Here is a 20,292-nt window from a genome sequence, read left to right on the forward strand (position 1 = left end):
GGAAAGGGAGAGAGGCAAACCATGAGAGACTCTTGAATGCTGACAAAAACTGAGGACTGATGGATGTGGGGGGGAGGGGGGGATGGGCATGAAGGAGGGCACTTTGGGGATGAGCACTGAGTGTTATGTAGAAACTAATTTGACAATAAACTATTTGTAAAAAAAAAAAAAAAAAAAAAAAAAACATAGTCTGCTAGCATGTTGTGATTTTTAACACTCCTATACGTAGCTGGGAAGAACGCACGGTGTTTCTGACGATAAATTTCACTGATGGCTTTGTTGTTAGAAAGAGCCCCTCCTGGAGTAACAGGGTGGCCCATGGCTGTCACCCCAGAGCAGAGGACTTGGCTAGGACTTAGTGCTTCATTGCTGATTTGGGTTAGGGCCAATTTCATGCTAGGATTTACAAATGGACAGTGTGGTTATAAGTTACATACCATGTAAAACACAATTTTTAGCGTCCATAATAATTTTTAACTTCCATAACTCAATAGAGAAGATAGAACCTTCCTTTCAGAGAAGTTGTATTATTTAATGGCAATTTCTTTGGGCCCCGAGTTAGGATTAGAAATTCTTTATTTTTAATTTGAGAGAGAGTGAGAGAGCATGCACATGTGGTGGGGGGAGGGATGGCTAGGAGAGAGATGGGGAAGGAGGGAGGGAGGGAGGGAGAGAGAGAGAGAGAATGAATCCTTAGCAGGCTCCACACTCAGCCAGAGCCCAACACAAGGTTTGGCCTTATGACCCTGGGATCAGGACCTGAGCTGAAATCAAGAGTCAGATGCTCAACCAAGTGAGCCACTCAGGCGCCCCTAGAAATTATTTTTTAGATTCAAAAGGGGCGTCTGGGTGGCTCATTTGGTGGTTAAGCATCGGACTCTGCTCAGGTCATGATCTCAGTTTGTGAGTTCAAGCTCCATGTCCCGCTCTCTGCTGAAAGCTCAGAGCCTGGAGCCTGCTTGGATTCTGTGTCTCAGCCTCTCTGCTCTTCCCCCATTCGTGCTCTGTCTCTGTCAAAAATAAATAAACATTAAAAGAAAATTTAAATTCAACTATTCTCCCTAGCTCTCATAGAGAAATGCCCAACATAATGATACACTCTACATTCATTCGTTTGGTTTCTGTATTCTCGTGCTTAGAACTTGTCTAAGTTTTTTATTGCACAGCACACAGTATATGTTAAGTAAGTGCTAACTGAATAAATGAATGAATGCTTTGCTGACCTTCTAAAACTGGTCACATTTCTTAATGTGATGACTACAGTTGCCATTCTCTAACAAAGCTGTTAAGGGAAATAGAGGGTATGTTACGTTTCAGTCCAAACCCCAATGAGCTAGGCTAGCCTATCCAAAACACAACTGCAGCCAAGGGCTCAACCCAGCCTTGGTATGATAACAAAGGCAGGTCAGGTGTCCTCCAAGAAGCAGCAAGCCAAGTACAGTAGTAGAAGGCAGGCAGCCCTGCCAGTTCTAACCTTGAGAAAGTCTAATGAGAGATGTAAAAGAGAAAAGCCAAAAATAAGTTTTTTACCTCTTTAACTTCATAGAAGAACAAGATTCTAGACACAGAATCCAGGAAAGAGGCACCCTACATCCCTAATCTTAGGGCCTAATTTGTACCACTAAGTTAGACACATCAGCATGAGTTCCTTTCTGTGGGTACAATGATGGGAAATGATTCTGCCCTTGACCCTGACACATCCTTGGGGAAGGGGTGGGGATGCAGAGAAAAGCTGCTGATCTTCTCCTGTTGCAGATGACCCCCAAGAATTCAATGCTAGTTATCTATATTGGGAATACTCTAACAGAGTCATACCCTTCTAGAACAAGAAGGAACATCACAAATCAGCCAGTTAATCTCATTTTAACTCAGGTGAAATAAAGTTTCAGAAAGATGAATTTGCTGAGATTCCAACTGGGGTGATTTCCACACACGGCCTCATCATTTCAAGTACAGTAGCCTGTTGGTAGTGTAGGCATCAGAATTGTTATAGAGGAGGGGGCTCGGGGAAAGCCATGAAAACACATTTGCTCAGTGAGACATTTACCTGTATTTATTTATGATGAAAAGCATTTGATGAAAATTATGAGGGAGAAGCTAACGAGCTCTTCCCAGGACGTCCGATAACTATTTTAATATCTGCTAATTTGGCATAAACACAAAGCCATCCAGACAGAATTCCAGCTTTCTTAAAATAGGTTCTTCAGGATTATCATGAGAAGCGATCAAAGTTGGGAAACAGTTACCCATGACCCTTGGTGGCAAGCTGGTTAGCAGATCAATGCTGTTTGAGTGATTAGGAGTTGTATTATCTGTGTAGAAGGATATCTGTTTTGGTGATGACATCCCAGAAGATAAGCCTTGATAATTGATCCAAATAACTGCCATGTATCCTTCTAATTATAAATTTCAAGACGACACTGAATAACTGCTGTAGACCTATAAAAGCCCTGTAATTTAACTCAATTGTTGTAATATTGAGGGGATGTCAGTTACAAAGTGAAGCCCCTGAAGGCAGGTATCTGCATAAACATGCAGTTTTCCTGAGTGCCAGGAAGCATTTGGAGAAATAGCTCTCATGCACCTATAGCTGCCCTCACCTTTCTGCCTCCATGGAACAAGTACATGGCATAAACTAGGATCTCAATTTTTCATAACATTTCATATGCATCAGTTTGGTCAAGGAATCACTTATATGGATTATTTCCAATACTTTCAGCTGTTATAGTCCATTTTTGACTGGGTTCATATGTTTAAAATACAAATTTTTAATCTTTTATTTTCAGGGAAACACTATCAACCAGTGAGAAGATGTATAGTATATCACCAAAAAGGTAAAGAAAAGAGACCAGAAATTTTGGCAAACTACTTGGATGACTGTCCATAAACATTTTAGTTTATTTCCCAAAGTATAAATAATTATGAAATGCTACGTAATTTTTAAAGGCTTAGTAAAAGTAACAATATAGTTAAGGAGTTCAACTAATAAAGGATCTTTTTAAAAAAACAATGAAGAGAAGCAGATATTATGAAAACAAGGATTGTCCTACTACTTTAACTGGTCTGTGCCTGGTATTCCTTAGAATCAACTGGGAGCTTTTCAAGAAGCAGAATCTTGAGGGCCACGCCAGATCCACATGTCAGAATATCTACAAGTGGAAGGTGAGTCTCCACTTTTTAGAAACTCCCGTGTGATTTTACCTACATTCTGAAATTGAGAACTACCAACCTAAAAGTTCTGAATGAGACTAAAGAAAGAGGAAGAAAGAGAGAGTATCTGTTTTTTTAAACAGATACATGCTTTAAAAGAAAAACAGGAAAGAAGGGAAGGTGGGATACACAGAAATAAAAAACACAGTCTACACCAGGGTTTCTCAATCCTAACCATTGACATTTGGGACCACATAACTACTTGATATTGGGTTCTGTCCTGTGTGATGTAGAGTCCAATGCAATTTCACAGCATCTCTGGCCTTCTACTCTCTAAAGGTCAGTAGCACACTCTCTAAGTTTTGGCAACCAAAAATATTTCCAGACTTGGCCAAATAGGCCCCCTGTTCCCCAGGGAAATAATGGCCCCTGATTGTCTATACTATGGGGGTTGATAAAAACAGCAAAAGTAAGCTAGAAAGATAATTAAATTCCTAGACTATATAAAAAACAATCAAATGAAAACTGAAATAAGCAGCATGCTAATTTATGATGCTCCTAAAGTTAGTTTCCTTGATAGTAGAAGTCATAAACTGGAAAGTGAGCTAAGTAAAATTAAAAAAAAAAAAAAAAAAAACTTCATTTTCTTCTTTCAGAATTTGGCATATTTCACAAAAAATTTGTATTTCTGATATCTCAAAAAGAAATCTTAAATTCTGGCAAGATCTGCCTGTTTTCTCCCATGGCAACAAGTGCCTGCAGCTGAGAGCTGGCCATTCCCTTCAAGATGGAGCACTGAAGCTTTTCCTCTACGCTTTACAGATAGGTGAATTCCATACAGAATCCCTTATATGTGTCACTCGTGTTGTAAAAGATTGGAACCTATCCATGTATTTAAAACTTACATTTGGTTTTCTAGAAATCCAAGTCTTACTATCAGTGTCACACTACAAACATATTTTACAAGCAGCATGGGCACATACAGACGGCATACTAGAGAAGTTACTGCAGCTTAGTATAATCACGGAATCAGGTTTACAATTTAAAAGGCATGGCCAAATGCCCTACCACGCCCAAAGGGTGTGTGTACTGACTGACAAGTGCATATCCTGTATGTTATTACACTCATAAAAAAAATGAGTAATGACGGACTGACTTCAACATTCTCACATTAAAATTCAAGCTGGGTTTTATACAATAGGCTTCCTTACTAACCATCCATTAAAAGAATATCTGTTCCTGTAATGAAACAAAACATAATTTTCCTTCAGCTGTGTGGCTGGCACTGTTCCCCATGGTCAACATCCTGCTGACACCACCTGGAGGCGAAAAGGTGCACACCCCTCGGTTTATAGCCTGTTTCTCATCTTTGGAAGTTGCACCTTTTCCCCATCCCGTGAATGCTAGCCCTGCGCCCAGCCAAATTAAGTGTGCAATTAAACCTGACTACTGCACAAAGGAATTTCCAGTATAACCTGCCCAGAGTGACTTCAATCATGAGTGTAGTTTCATGCTGTTCAGTTAGGTAGGCACACATTTTCCTAAGGGGTGGAGGCCTCATAGAAACGCCCTGATAACATTCTCCTTCTTTGGCTGGTAGGCTTCTCTGTTTCCCAGAAATGGGGCCAGAATACTGTCTCCATGTTTATGGTCACAAACACAGCACTGCTTACTTCTGCTTTACTCAATGGGTCACCCGAACATGGGCTGAGCGTTTGTTTCTGTCAATCTTGGTGAAGTTCTTGGGAAGATAGGTTCCTCTCTCACCTGAAATAAGTATATATACCTGACTTTGACCTTGGGTTATAAATGTTCTGGAGACCATGGATTCCACCTATGTAGTTGATGATCCTTGGAATTTAGGATCTCACTAAGCTGTTCACCTAAATCTTCATCTTAACCTATCCATCTCAGGTTTGCCTCACGTTTGTGTTTTCTTTTCTTTCCATTACCTCTTAGCTTTGTCTTTTCGCATTTATATAGGGGGCTCATTTCTCCAGCCCTTTCACTCTAGGTCAACTCAAACTAGCTTCTCTTGACCTTAAACTTAAACTTCATTACAAATTATCAGAGCAGGGCTAGAATTTCCACCTTAACAGCTACAACAGCTATCCCAAAATGCCATTCTCTCATGCTGGGGACAAAAAATTGTGGCTAAAGTTTTTAACTTTAGAAGTTCAAACATCACATAAAATTCATCATCAGTGAATGAAGAGATATACAAAAACTTTTTTTGCAATATATTATCATTTAAGAAGTCGCCAAATTATACTACATAAGTTAACATTATGACCAAGACTTTTATGTTTTTTGGAAAATGCACCTTCCTGGTAAAGGGATGGAAACAATAATAATTATAGACCTTTCTTAAAATATCATCCTTGGAATTTCTGTTATGGGACTGCTTTCAAAATGAAGTCTACTGTGCCTTTAATAACGATATACACAAACTTACAATTTTTTGCTAAAGTCAGTTTAGCTATGTATGTGTAACGTTTAACTGCATGCTTATTTATTTATTTATTTATTCAGTAAGCATTTATTAAACACTGACTTATTCTAAGTGATCTAGATATAAAGACAAAGGGACAACTCTGACCCTAAGAAATTCTAGACTAGTTGGCATGAAATACCTATAAACAAATAATTGTAATAAAATCTGGTAAGTGCTACACTAGAGGCTTTGGAAGCACAGAGGAGGTACTAATTAACTTCATCTAAGAAAGTCATAAAAAGCTTTATACAAAAAGTGTTGATAAAATATATACATTAAGAATATTCTGGAACTGCCTAAAAGGGAGTGACAGTTCTTCCCCAACTGTGTAAAAGACTGAATCTGTGAAGGCTGCACTTAATGTGGAGGTGATGCAGTGTCTGAAGTAGGCCTGGGGTGGTTAACAGAGACTGGTTAGCATAGAGAAGGAATATGTAGGCCACTTAAGAATTGTGTGAACAAAGGCACAATCAGAAAGTGGAGTGAGGAATCAGAGTGGCTTCATGGAAAGAAGGAGTGGCGTCAGAGGGTGAGGGACGGGGGGATGAGAAGGGTATGTAGAGGGCCCCGATCAGGAAGCCATCCAGAAATCCCAAAGTGGCAGTGTATTTTGTTGGATGTAGGTTGTTAATAATGTGATGGCAAAACAGTGGCCCCCCCAAAGATGTTTATCTACTAATGCCCAGAACCTGTGAATGTGCTTTCTTACAAGGCAAAAGGGACCTTGCAGATTTAATTACATTAAGGTAGGAGAGAGGCATTTAATCTGGCTTTGAAGATGGAAGGGGGTCATGAGCCAAGGAACGTGGGCAGCCTCCAGAAGCTGCAAAAGGCAAGGAAATGAATTTTCTCCTTGGGCTTCTACAAAGGAACATAGCCTGCTGACATACTGATGATTTTAAATTGCTCAATGAGACCCATTTTGGATTTCTGATCCCTAGAACTGTAAGGCAACACATTCGTGTTAAGTTTGTGGTACTCTGTTATAGCACCGATGGGAAACTCGTAAACACAGGAATACAGCTGGGCCTTCCTACGTCTACTGCAAATGAGAGGCCTCTGCTGTGCCTGACAAAGGGCCCTGTCACTCAAACCACTGAGACTGACTGGCAGGAACTTCCCTGTAGGGCGGGACCAGAGAGAGCTGTGGGTGGGAGTAGTCACTGGTCATGAGGAGGGCACATCGGAGGAGCTGGCAAGACTCGTCAAGCAGGGGAGAGCCCAGGAGTGGTGCAGAACCTTTCAAGGGGCAGAGTAAGCAGGGGGAGGTGTGAGGGGTGTGTGTGAGTTGAAAACAAACCGCCTTGTGTTCGCTGCGCTATGTTCGGTCACGCGATCCCATTTATTTTGAATTTCAAATAACCTAAGGGGAGGCTTCAGATTCTGTTTATTAAAGAAGAAAATGAGTCAAACATTTCGAAAAAAACTGACCTACTGGATATGAAAGCTTGCTGGGAACGGGGCAGTTAGTGAACCTTAGATTAAATAAATCAAATAGAACTAGGTCTTTTAAGTTTTATTTTGAACCTGTGTTAGACTCCAGAGTATTTTGATCAAATCTCTTATATAATATTTAAAGCCTGATAAGGATTTCTGTTTAACCATGAAACAACTGGAAAGCCAACAATATGTCACCACTGATATTATCTGAAAAGAGTTTAATGATGTGACCAAACCATCTCTATGGGCAAGAATGGAGAAGTGTGTCAAGAGGTCTTTTGCTCTGAAGAACAGTGAGAAGAACAGACCCACTTGAGGGCTTGGAAGACACCACGCACACAAACGTCTGACCCACTTACTACCAGCTTGAGAAGAGACAGCCACAGTGCCAATGTGGGGGCAGTGTGAGTGCAGGGGGAGATGTAACCCAGCTCCTTTCTGTCCTCCCAGCTCTCCTCAGTGGGTGCAAATCCCATATCCAAGGTATGAGGTGGGAGCCAATGAACAAACGTGAGGTGACACCTAGGATGGCATTTCTAAATTTGTTTCTTCTCTCATAACAAATCACAAACCTTTCCACGGCCCCACTTTCCTCCTCAATTTTCTTCCTGAGAATCTTCTCAGCCTTCTCATCTCTTTCCTCACTCTTGGCTCCCCAGAAGAGAGCCGTAGGGTCACTGTTTCAGACTTGTCCTCTCTGAGGATAAGAAACCTACCTTCATCTTTGAGTTCTGCACATTCTGCCCCCCAATATTTGTAGCATTTAAATGTATAATTTAAAAAGTTATTGCTTAGAAAAGCACAAACTAGTAAGTCAGTGGACTAAAAGCTAACATGGCCCTTTGTAAGGCTATGTTAGAGTTGACAAGGAAAATATAAATATATATTATCTTCAACTATCAGTTTTAGGGGACTTCTCCTGATAAAGAAATATTTTCCAAATGCTGACTAGTGATTTACTTGAAACAGAAAAGTAACGCTAAATAGAAAAAACAATTAAAACTAAGGTGCTTAAAAAAAAAACAACAATGAGGGGCACCTGGGTGGCTCAGTCGTTTAAGCGTCTGACTTCAGCTCAGATCATGATCTCACGGTTTGTGGGCTCAAGCCCCCATCGGGCTCTGTGCTGGCAGCTCAGAGCCTGGAGCCTACTTCCGATTCTGTGTCTTCTTCTCTCTCTGCCCCTCCCCCATTTGTGCTCTGTCTCTCTCTCTCTCTCTTTCAAAATTAAACATTAAAAAAAAAAAAATTAATGAGGGAAGTTCCTGGCTGGCTCAGTGAGTTAAGCCTACAACTTCAGCTCAGGTCATGATCTCATGGTTCATGGGTTCAAGCCCCACACTGGACTCTGTGCTGACAGCTCAGAGCTTGGAGCCTGCTTCAGATTCTGTGTCTCCCTCACTCTCTCTGCCTCTCCCCTGCTTATGCTCTTTCTCTCAAAAATAAACATTAAAAAGAGAGAGAGAGACAGACACGGAGAGAGAGACTGAGAGAGAGAGAGAGAGAGGTGCCTGGGTGGCTCAGTCGGTTAAATGTCTGACTCTTGGTTTCAGCTCAGGTCGTGATTTCCCAGTTGTAGGTTTGAGTCCCATGTTAGGCTCTGCGCTGATAGGGCTGACAGTATACAGAGCCTGCCTGGGATTCTCAACTTCTCTCTCTGCCCCTCCCCCGCCTGCACGAGTGCTCACCTGCTCACTCTGTCACTCTCTTTCAAAAATAAAGAAATATTTTAAAAACAAAGAATGAAACGGTTTTCTTATCCTAACAACACTGCTTCCAGTGGTCTAGGAACCCGTTGGCTCTAGGGGACTGATGTACAGTGCATACTATTTTAAAAGTAAAGGTGCCCATGCTTCCTCAGATTTACTGCATGAGGGTCTCTGGGAGTAGGCCACGCATGAGTGGGTTTAACACAAAGGCCTGATGAATGAATGTGATACACAATGAGAACCAAGGATGACTGATCCTTTAACTACACAGTCCTCTTGGGCTTCCTGTTCTTCTGTGTTATCTTCTGAATTTGACTTAACATTTCTAACCTGACTCAATTTATCGAAAAATAGGAGTATATACAAAATGAAAAGTGGTTTTATTCTGTAGGCTTTAAGTTTCTGCTAGAAAATTAAAAAAATGAACTACTTAACATATGCAAATGTTTCTAAGGCATCATCATGAAATGCCAAATGGAAGATGAAACTGAGTTTTCACTGGTGAACTAATTTTAGAATTAGGAATGGCTTGGTTTGACTCTTTCTAGATTAAGAAAGGTTTGTGTGGGAAGAAGTCTTCAAGAATGAAAACATTAAAAATATCATTCGCAAAAATTTGTCCCCTGGCTTCTCAGGCTATTGCCGCAGGTGAGTTCTGAAGTTTCTGAGGGCAACAGTAACACACTACAGTGGTTCAAGAAATGAAGGGAGCTGAGAAAGAGCTGCTAGAAAGTGGCTCCCGAAGTTCCAGCCTTTCTTCACAGATGTTTCTAGCATCTGTCACAGAAGCAACAAGAGGCAGAGACATACCATATGTTCCGAGGAGGCCAACCAGATCTGCCTCAGTTGTCCTCAGACTGGAAGTGACTTAGAAACCTCTAAGGTGGCTAGAAATCTTCACAGTAAAGTTCAATTTTTTGGTAAGAATATGAATAGCTTAGGTTCACAGTTTGACTTCAGGAAGCAACAGGAAGTGAAGAATTCTGTTTCCTGACAGATGCTGTAGTTGGAACTGAGGCAATGCGCAGCTGGGAAGGAGCTGTGGACAGACAGTGTCCCATGCAAGCATTAACAGATGCCACAGGGCCATTTGGTGGGATCAATGCACATGGGAAGCAACCAGGTCACAATGAACCAACCAAATATCGAGGGACAGAGTCATGGGAAGTCATTCTGAGGTGCCACCACTTTGATCAATACAAGTCAAGAAGCTGTGGATACCACTCTACGGCAAAGAGAAAGAACTCTAGGAATTTGGGCCACGGTCAACACTAAGTGTGTTTTTAAGTACCCTGCTGCACTTTTTAATGCTTATCAGGTCCAAAATAAATGTCTTCATTCTTGAAGATCAGGTCTTTGAAAGCAAGGCCAGGGCCATCTTCTCATTCTTACATCGGCAAATCACATAGGACATCTGGAATTTCAGAGGCATGCGACAGATATTTGCTGAACCAATCAATGAATGGGTTCATCAGAGATGCCATTTTGCAATAGTATGATCCCCTCCTATACAAATTAATCTTAATATCAAAAAATAATTATCTAGTAACAGAGCAGCTACTTCTCTTCATCACTATTTAAACCTATTTCATATTATCATCCTCTCAAAACAAATACTATACAAACACTGAAGGAGAAATAGAGCACAATTACATTTTGGAGCTTCTGACTTCTACGACCTAAGTCAGCAACTGTCTTTATATTGTTGTTGATAGATCTTCTTTTCAAAATAATGAAGCAGCACATTCTGAAGAAGCCATTTTTATTAGCTCTGCTAGGTCAGCTTTTAAGAGGCTCCCTGCCAAAATGTAAATCATTAGTTTTTCAGCAGTAAATAAAGTGTTCGGCAAATGTCTTGACTCTTCTTCCATCTTTATTCCCTCAATATATTGCAGGGAACTATTATGTTTCTTTATTAATCGCTGTAGCAAGTATGTATAATTTGACAAATCAATAAAAATATTTTTAAAAAATCTGTTAGAATCGGGTTAGCCTTTAAAAGGGAAGGTACCTGTGCCAGAAAAATCCTCATCTTAACAGATACTAATGATATTAAATATCATACATATTTACTACTGAAGGCTGAAGGGCTGTTGTCAAGTTAGCTGGATGGTTTTCTGTATGTCCTAGAGGTAAGAACAGAGGACATTACTGTAACATAAATAGCTTCCTCTCCCCATCTCCACAATCACAACATTCTACTGTGAAGATGGGGAGAAGAATGTATTTATTTAGAAAACCAACAAGCAGATGATCATTAGTCTCTAGGTTTTCAAATGAAAAAAGATTAAGTTATATCCCTTAGTGGACACACCTGTTAATTAAAAGTGAACGGATTCAATAACTGTCACTGTGGGAAATCAGAATTTGAGGTAGACAGTACAACGAATCGTAGAAAACAGATAGGGACTTTAGCTAGAATGAGCACCCTTTCTAAGTTGACTTGGCATGGTAAACCTACGATGCCTGATTTTAAGTGGTTTCATCTTCTTCCCTAATATTTCCTTGGTCCTCATTCCCTACCCTTCCATGGCCCTAGAGCTCATGTCTAGAGCATGGCATGTAGGGACAGAGAACAAGCTGAGTATAGAGATATTTTACAAGAAAATGTCTACCATACACATTCATGGGTGATTTTTTTTTTAAATTAAGATTTGCTTTATTTATGTTGTGTGTGTGTGTGTTTTGGTTTGTGTGCTTTTTCTGAATAGCTATATCAAAAAGCCCTGAACTCCAAAATAATGCCTTTGTAGTTCTTTTCTAAGATCATGAAGAGTTATTGTTTTCCTTTGCCAATTTGCTTGCTAAAAACAAACGTTTTACTTTGAAATATATGGATAACTTATAACGTGAATAAAAGTCAGAGTGTTGAAAAAATTACTATGATTTAAGGGATTCTCTACAATTAACAGATAATTGTAACTTCTGAGTTTACATGGAGTCTACTACACTCTGATTGCTATCTATACTTACAGCTCCTTTCTGAAAAATGGGATCAAAATGTTTCTTGTCAAAGATCATCAAGCTTTGCAGTACAGGGATCTATAACCCACCACACAGCCCGGGTAAGGTAGGGGCAAGAGAGGCACAGGCCTCCTCTGGAGGATTCCACCCAATCAGAAACTCCACTATGATAGGTGACCAGCCAATTAGCCCTCACCCTCTCTTGGGAAATTTGACTCCAGGACACTCAGATGACAATGAAGCGGAGGGGTACAGAATGGAGTGCCTAGAGACAAGTATAGTGAAAATAATGAGTAAGCAAAAATGCCAACAGAGGGAGGAGAGAGCTTCCTGCTTGAAAAGAAGCCATAAAAAAGAGGAGGAAAAAATCTAAGAGAGACCTAGAAATCGAAAACCTGATGTGTCCCAAACAGCCCAGTATTCCCCAAAGGCTAGTTGTGAAATTACCAATATCCTTATAATAAAAGTCTATCATCTGGGGTGCCTGTGTGGCTCAGTTGGTTAAGTGTCCAGCTTTGGCTCAGGTCATGAACTCATGGTCCGTGAGTTCAAGCCCTGCGTCAGACCCTGTGCTGACAGCTCAGAGCCTGGAGCCTGTTTCAGATTCTGTGTCTCCCTCTCTCTCTGCCCCTCCCCTGCTCACACTCTGTCTCTCTCTCTCAAAAATAAACATAAAAAATTTTTAATAAAACGTCTATCATCTGAACTAACTCTTCAAAAGTGCAACAATATGAAGCGCCACAAACAAAGCAAAAACAAAAGCTCCACATAGTTTACCAAAGAGTTAGGAAACAATCAGGTATTACAGAAAACAGCACTGAGTGTGTGGAATTGGAAGGCTGCTGGAGTCCAGCCAAAAGAGGACTGTACATCCGAGGTGGTGCCCAAAAGGAGAGAGGCTGGCTCTCATGCCAGGTCTGTAGAGATCACGAGGGTGGGTGACAAGCTATGGGCCCCAAAATCAGAAAGCCCAAGCTCTCCTGCCCATTAAGTAGAAGGGATGACAACCTACCAGGACAGAGTGCAAATGAAAAAGTTAAAGGACACATGGAAGCAACAAGGGGCCTTTGTATACCAAGCAGAAATTTTAAACATCTCTGGGTTATGTATTTTAAAAGATCCAGGAAAAAAATAGCCTACCTGAGTAAGCCCACCCAGACATGAATATGTGCCTACAAATATGTATAGTCTTGGGAGGGATGAACCTTTGAATTAAATGTTTCTATTGCTTCCATTCGAAGATGTCATTTGTCACCCAATAAGACATCAATATAATTAAGAGTTTAAAAAATACTAATAAAAATTCAATGCATATACTGATTGCAAATTATAATAGCTAAACTTTGGAAGAAAAAAATGCCTTGGAAATGAAGAAAAATAGTAAATCTGAAATTCTGTCTGCTTTGGGACCAATCCTGAACTTTCCTCAATCAAATTTCGTAAGATAAAAATACCAGTTGTTTAATTCAAGTCATATCACTAAGACAATTAATATGGCATAACTTATGCACAAAGACTCAAAAAACCTACTTTCACTGACTTATAAAAAAGTGTTAATTCCCCCTGCACTTTACTGTTCAAAAGTCCCACTGAAATTCTTATTGTCTCCAAGCAAGAGGAATTGGAAAGAAAAAAAAAATCCAAGGAATGGTATTTCTTCATAAAACTCAGTACACTTGGGCTTTCTAAACTTCTACAGACTACTGCATATCCTGGCTCAGGAGACCCTTAAAGATATAAAAATTGTTTTTCTTATTGGATTTCAGATATTAAACCTACTCTTCACTGGAGATGATCCTGTAATTTCCCTCACCAGACCCACACCACGTGTGAGTTTTGTAGGTGACCACAGGTTGCTGGCAGGTAAAACCAATTTTCCTCAAGTAGAAAAGATCCCTCTTCTTGGAGAATCAGTTATGATTCTGTCATTCTCTGGTCTCTGGGTCTTTCATTTTTCACCCACTTCTCCATTTCAGTCTTACAGCATTTCACAGCACGAGACTGATTTACTGATGTCCCTAGCCTCCCTCCTCCTTTCCCTCCTTCCTGTTCAGGGAAAACTCCTTTGGTTATCTGTAGAATTCTTTACTTCTTCCACTTAGTAGCAGTATTATTCTTATGTTTCCCTTGTTTTGAGTTCAAAATTGTGAGCTCTATTTTAAGTCTTATGATAAAACACATTCATATTATTTATTAAAAAAACCCTAGAAACAAGAGAAGAAAAACCTTATCTATAACCAACCATACTTCACTGACACAACCCCTTTTGGTACTTGAACACTTCTTTCTCAGTCTCTTGTCTCCTCAATGCCTTTTCCTATATAGCTATAATAGAATAAGTAACCTAAATAATTTTAATAATTTTTCACGCTAGTTTTTCATTATTACTTTTTTAGGAAGTTTCTATGTTGCCATGAATTTTCATCACCATAATTTTATTGGCTGATTAATATTGCATTATGTGGATGAATTTTAATTTACAGATTTTCCTCTCTTTGGTTCAATCCTCATCAGTAATATACAAGAGTGTATCTTTGAATGCTGTTAGCATTAGCATTATGCTTCCCTTCCTTTTTCACTGAGGTGCCTTCTCTCCGTCTCCAGAAAGCAACTATGATGTCTACTGTTGCTACTGCCTCCTGTATCTGACATCCATGTTCCATTCCAGGAGGAAGAGGGAGACCTGGCTGATATGGCCAGCCTTTAAAGGAAGGCTCCTGCTAAACCGAGTGAAAGTGATTGCTGGCATTAAGGAAAGCTGCAGATAGGCACTTGAAGTAAACTGGAACCCAAATTAGGAATACTCTGTGGTTTGTAAAGTCTACATTTTTAAAGCTACAGGAAGCAAGATTTTAATATTTAAGAGTCTTCATTAAAGGAATGTAAAAGCAGACTTAGCCTATTTAATGAGAAATGAAATAAGAGAGGGGTGTGCTCTAGAAAAGACGAAAGACAATGGAATTAGAATTCTTAGGTTGCATTTTTTAAGTCTCTAATGATAGGATCTTGGATTCCAAGTTCCTCTTCTGTACATGGGAGAACTGGAATAGAAAAATCTTGAAGATCTCTCTATGGGATATGGCCAGAGTGCAGTCAAGTGAAATGTCCCCCAAAACTCATTCCTGGTCTGAGGGCCACTTGGATTTAATGCTGTTTTATATATTTTAGGAGAATATCTAAAAGACATGTATAGAACATCCTTTTCAGAACCCTGGCATATAAAAGTGATTAATTCTTTGGAGAAAGCTATGCAAAGCAGTAAATTCTCATGCATATGGAACCAAGACTTTTTTAGATCTACTGATAGGGGCTATAGCAAGCGTGGCAGGCCCAGCTTGGGGCCAGAAAAGCTGTTATTTTCCTTTCAATTTCTCTGTTGACATTCTCACATCTTCTGCTATATTTTCCTTTGCATGCAGCCTAAAGCGCAGCAGGATTTTAAAGAAAAGGAATAGTACTTGTGGTAGGAAGGAGGGAGTGGATCTACAGAAAAGGGAAGAGGCACATTTTTTGGCTTTAATTTCCGAGAAATAAAAATCGACTTGTTCTTCCTTCCTCCCACTTTCTAAGGTAGAGGCTAGTGTGACGACACAGGATCATATGCTAACCGGGTGATAAACTAGGGAACAAAACCTGTTGTCAAGTACTTTGGATTCCTGAAGTCTTCAGAACGGGAAGGCTAATTTTGGTCCCAGAGTCATGATCACTCCCCAGCAGAAAATGCCGTCCAAATATTACGCTGGGTTGGCAGCTGTCTTATCCCCAAGGAGAAGTAGCGGGGAAGAAGGGTGTATCAAAAGAAACTGGGCAGCCCCACTTCATTAGGACAATGGGTGAGACTGGAACATGTATAAAAGGTTTCCATTTAATTCACATTTTTAATTTATAAAACTGCCTCGCATTAAAAAATTAAACGTCATGTTCTCTTTTTTGAATATGATAAAATCGCTTGCATTTCTTATTGCCCAAATTGAAACTAAAAGCAAGGCTTCAAAATAATTGTAAAAGAAAAAGAAAGATTACAATGTATGCTGCTGCAACTGGACAATTAATAAAAGTTAAGGATTTAATCTACGAGCTAGAAATGGTTAAATTATAACTTGAGCCTAAAGAAAGAGTATTTTCATAAATATTAATTTCTACTCTGCCCATTTTTGACTCACTACTTTCAATGACCTAGAGATTCAAAATATGCTTTCTTTCTAGTAAAATGTTTTAGCAAAACCCACAAAACCTATGCCTCCTACACAGAAACCAACAACAAACTATGTGAATTATATATCGGGTACTGTGCCAAACCTCACTTACAGATCATTACAGACACAAATAAAAAAAGCAGGGTGCCGCCACTGCCATTAAGAGATAATCGGGGCTATTTTAAAAATGCCAATCTTAGAGGGGCGCCTGGATGGCTCAGTCAGTTAAGCCTCTGCTTCAGCTCGGGTTATGATCTCACAGTTTGTGGGTTCAAGCCCTGTGTCGGGCTCTGTGCAGAAACTCAGAGCATGGAGCCTATTTCAGATTCTGTGTCTCCCTCACTCTCTGGCCCCCTCCTGTCCCTCACACTCTTGCTCTCTCAAAAATAAATAAATAAAGATGCCAGTCTACAAACAGTGAACCTATTCCATACAGCAAAGTGACACTGGGTATAGGCTTTGGTGCCAGGGACAGAGCTTTGAGTTCTGGCTCTGCCATTCCCTGGCCCTGTGGCCTTAGGCCACTTCTTTAATCTCTCTGTACCTCCATGAAGTCACTTCCAAAATGGACAGATTAAAAGTATGTTATCGCATATGTTACAGGAGGTTTAAAAAGGATGACACATATAAAGGCTTAGCAAAATGCTGAGAACACAGAAGCCTATAAAATGCCAGTTAATCATTCATGCAATTCATTCAATAAATGGCTACAGAACACCTACTTTGTGCCAGACACTGTTCCAGTCACTGGGGAAAACGCAATAAACAAAATAGACAAAAATATCTACAAGTGAATAGTGCTTACAATTATTAATCATTATAGCTAAACCAGTGGGTCTCAATGCCATCCAGGGTACACTTAGCAAAGTCTGGAAACATTTTTGGTTATCACCACCTGGGGAGAAGGGACTGCTATCAGCATTTGGTAGGTAGAGACCAGGGATGCCGATACACCAATGCAGAGAATGGTTCCTCACTATGAAGAACAACTTGGCCCAAAATGTCAACACTGCAGAGGTGGAAAACTCTGCTTTACAGGTTATAAATGGGCTCAGTTAACTTTTTTTTAATTCTCTGTTAGTTCTTAACAAAATACTATGAGGTAGGGAATTATACATATGGATATTTTGTTATTTTATAGTAACCAGTAGTACTTATATTTTATAGAGTGTAGTTATATAATATTTATAGTAATATCTATGTAGTAAAGTTTTACAATATTTGTAAATATTTGTAAGTTATAGAAAATTTAGATACTTTAAAAGATACTTCAGTTGTGGTATGTACATTTAGATTCAGATGTTGGATTTTACAGAACTGACCTAGAGTTTATTAAGTTTATTTTATATCCAATGGCTGCACCCTTGTGCCATCTAGATTTTAAATGATTAATTTCTCCTGATTCTCACATGCTTAAGAAGGTGATCTTTTGTGCCACATTTGCAATGATTCAGAGAACAAAACAAGGGAACCGTGTGGTTACTAGAAACACCAGACCAAGAGACTAGAGATATAAGACCTAGCTTCATCATTTCACTGGTTGTGGCATCTCTGGACAAGTCACTTAGCCTCTCTGGGCACCTGAGGCGACATCACCAAAACACGGGGCAATAATATCTTTCAGATCATGTGTGAAAGCACTATGGAAATCACTATGAGCCACCCACACACCACTGCACATGCACTGAGTGCTCTCTTTTCTCTGACTCATTTCATCCTCATCACAGCCTATGAGGCAGATACGCTGATCACTGCAAGCTGAAGACAAGGAAACACGGGCACAGAAAGGTGGCAGCCTGCTTGAGGTTACAAGGTCAGGAAGTGGCAGAATGAGGGTTCCCACCCAGGCAGTCTGGCTCCAGAGCCCATCCTCTTACCCAGCGAGAACCTCTCTGGCCGAGCTATTGTGTCAAATGGGCCATGCTCTGACATGAGCAGTCTCAGCTGGCCATAGACCATACTACTCTGATTCCTAAAAGTCCCTCTGCTCTCCATGCTGCCATTTTACACCTCAGTCCCACCTAGCAGCCCATTGGTTCATTTAGCAAAGCAGAGAAGGATGAAGTCTCATTTTATTTCTTTTTCAAATTACTTTATTTCTTTTAAGTAGGTAACATGTGTACACAACACATTAAACAGAATATAAAACTCAAAGGCCTGAAAGAGAATACACTGACAATATTTCTTCTTCCTATCCTTGTCTCCCAGCTTTCCAATCCTCTCTACTGAGACAACGAGCATGACCAGTTTCTTGTTTCTTGTATACTATTCCAGAAATGCTCAATACTATATTCTTTTTCTAAAGTGGATATACCAGTTGTAGTAGACAAAACATCCAATTATGCAACTTGATGTTTTTCACTAAACAATATTTTGGAGATCAATCCATATAGAGATTCCTTTATTCTTATTAATGTCTGAAGAGTATCTGTAATTTATTTAATCAATCTTGAACACATGAGTACTTAGTGTATTTCTGACGGTCAACAATATTATAATGACTGTATTATGAATTTACCATTTCTTACATTGTAAAAGTATACTTAGGATAAATTCCTAAAAGTGGAATTACTGAGTCAAAGGGTATGTGCCCTTTACCATTTTACTGAAATAGCTAAATTGTTCTCCCTAGGGGCTATATCACCTTATACTTCCTCCTCAAATGCATAAGATCACCATTGAATTTTACTTTATTTCTATATCATTAAACAGTATATCATAAAAATGTTTTATTTTTGACATTTGTAAAAAATATATATCTCTCATATTTAAAATTTGCATTTATTATGATTAGACTAAGAATATTTTCATGTGTTTCAAGTACCAATTGTATGTCTTTGGTCTATAACTGTTATGTTCATATTCCTGTTCTGTTCAATCTCATTTTTATAGAAAGCTTCTTTTTCTTATGAAATTATAGGGGCTTTTCATGCAAGAAATAAACCCTTTGTAAGTTTCAAGTACTTTTTCCCAGTTTATTATTTATTATTTGACATTGCAGTAATATTTGATTTGAAAATAGTGTTGATTTCCTCAATTCTTTTCTTTCATAGCTTCTGGTTTTATACTTAGAAACATCTCCACTTGGAGAGTATTAAAAAAATATCCATGTTTTCTTTTAGCACATCTGTGGTTATGTTTCCAAGTTTAAAACTTTGAAAGACTACAATTTATTTGGGTGGATATTATGAATTTGGATTCAATTTTCTTATTTCCCAGATTGCTTTCCAGTTGTCACAATAATTTCTGTTGAATAATTTATCCTCTTAGCATTGATCTGGAATGCCAATTTTATTACATACAAAATCCTCATGTTATTTTATTTCTTGACTTTCTGTTGATCTTACAATCAGTCAACAGACCATTTTAATGACTATTGTTATATCACTGTTATATTATTTGATAGAGTTAGTTGCCCTTATTATTTATCTTTTCCAGAATTTTGTTGCCTGTTCTTTAAGAACTGAGAATCACCAAGGGGTAATTTAGTTAGGATTGTGTTGCATGTATAAATTAATTCAGGGAAAACTGATACCTTTAGCATGTTGAATCTTCCCATCCATGGACATTGTATACTTCTGTGTTTGTTTCAAGTCTTTTACCACCCCCACCACTCATCCTACCCCGCTTTTGGCAGATTCCCAATATTTTAAAGTTATTTATTTATTTACTTATTTATTTAGGTCTTCCTTTATTACATTTATTCTTAGAGTTAGGTATGTATTCATATCTGATTAATGTTATCATATACAGGGCTTATTTCTAAACATTGTAGCAAAAACTGTTAGTTATGGTTTTATATAAAAAGCCATTCATTTTTATGTTGGTTTTGGTTATGTTCCCAGTTTTTGAAACCTTAGCAAACTCAGGGTTGAAAACTTCACTAGGACTACAGCCACGTAACATACTTCTTTTTAACTCCTGCTATGAAAGAAATACTAAAATGTTTTAGCCTGAGTATAGAACTTATGAGATTTTTAGAAATCTTTGCTCCATGTTAACTTCATCTTAAATTTTGGGAGTACACAGAGCTTCCATCTTAACAATTTTTATTGAACTAAAAGCACAAGACTTACCTCCTAAATTCATTCCAGCTTGAAGACATTTCTGAAGTCTGCAGGCAGGACAATTCTTTCGTCGAATCTTATCAATGATACAGTCATTTCTTCCAGCACATAAATAGTTGTGTTGCCCTGAATAATAATAAAAAAACTGTTGAAAAAAAAAGACTACTGCACTAATATAAAGTACTAATATGTATAATCAGAATATGAAACTTCATCTTTCCTGCCTTGAAATTTCTTCAAAAAAATAGATGAGAAATATGATTTGCAGATAA

The 20,292-nt window shown here is 38.9% G+C and overlaps 1 protein-coding gene across 2 annotated transcripts in view; it reads right to left on the reverse strand.

The window, feature by feature from the left end:
- Positions 1-20,292, reverse strand: part of NR3C2 (nuclear receptor subfamily 3 group C member 2) — a 344,127-nt gene that overhangs the window by 81,902 nt on the left and 241,933 nt on the right. For both annotated transcript variants that reach the window (XM_039253773.1, XM_039253772.1), the window contains exon 4: positions 20,030-20,146. In XM_039253773.1, coding sequence (XP_039109704.1) covers positions 20,030-20,146 — 117 coding nt within the window. The remainder of the gene's footprint in view (positions 1-20,029; positions 20,147-20,292) is intronic.

The sequence above is a fragment of the Hyaena hyaena genome, unplaced genomic scaffold, assembly GCF_003009895.1.
Source record: "Hyaena hyaena isolate Hyena2069 unplaced genomic scaffold, ASM300989v1 scaffold_464, whole genome shotgun sequence".
NCBI lineage: Eukaryota > Metazoa > Chordata > Mammalia > Carnivora > Hyaenidae > Hyaena > Hyaena hyaena.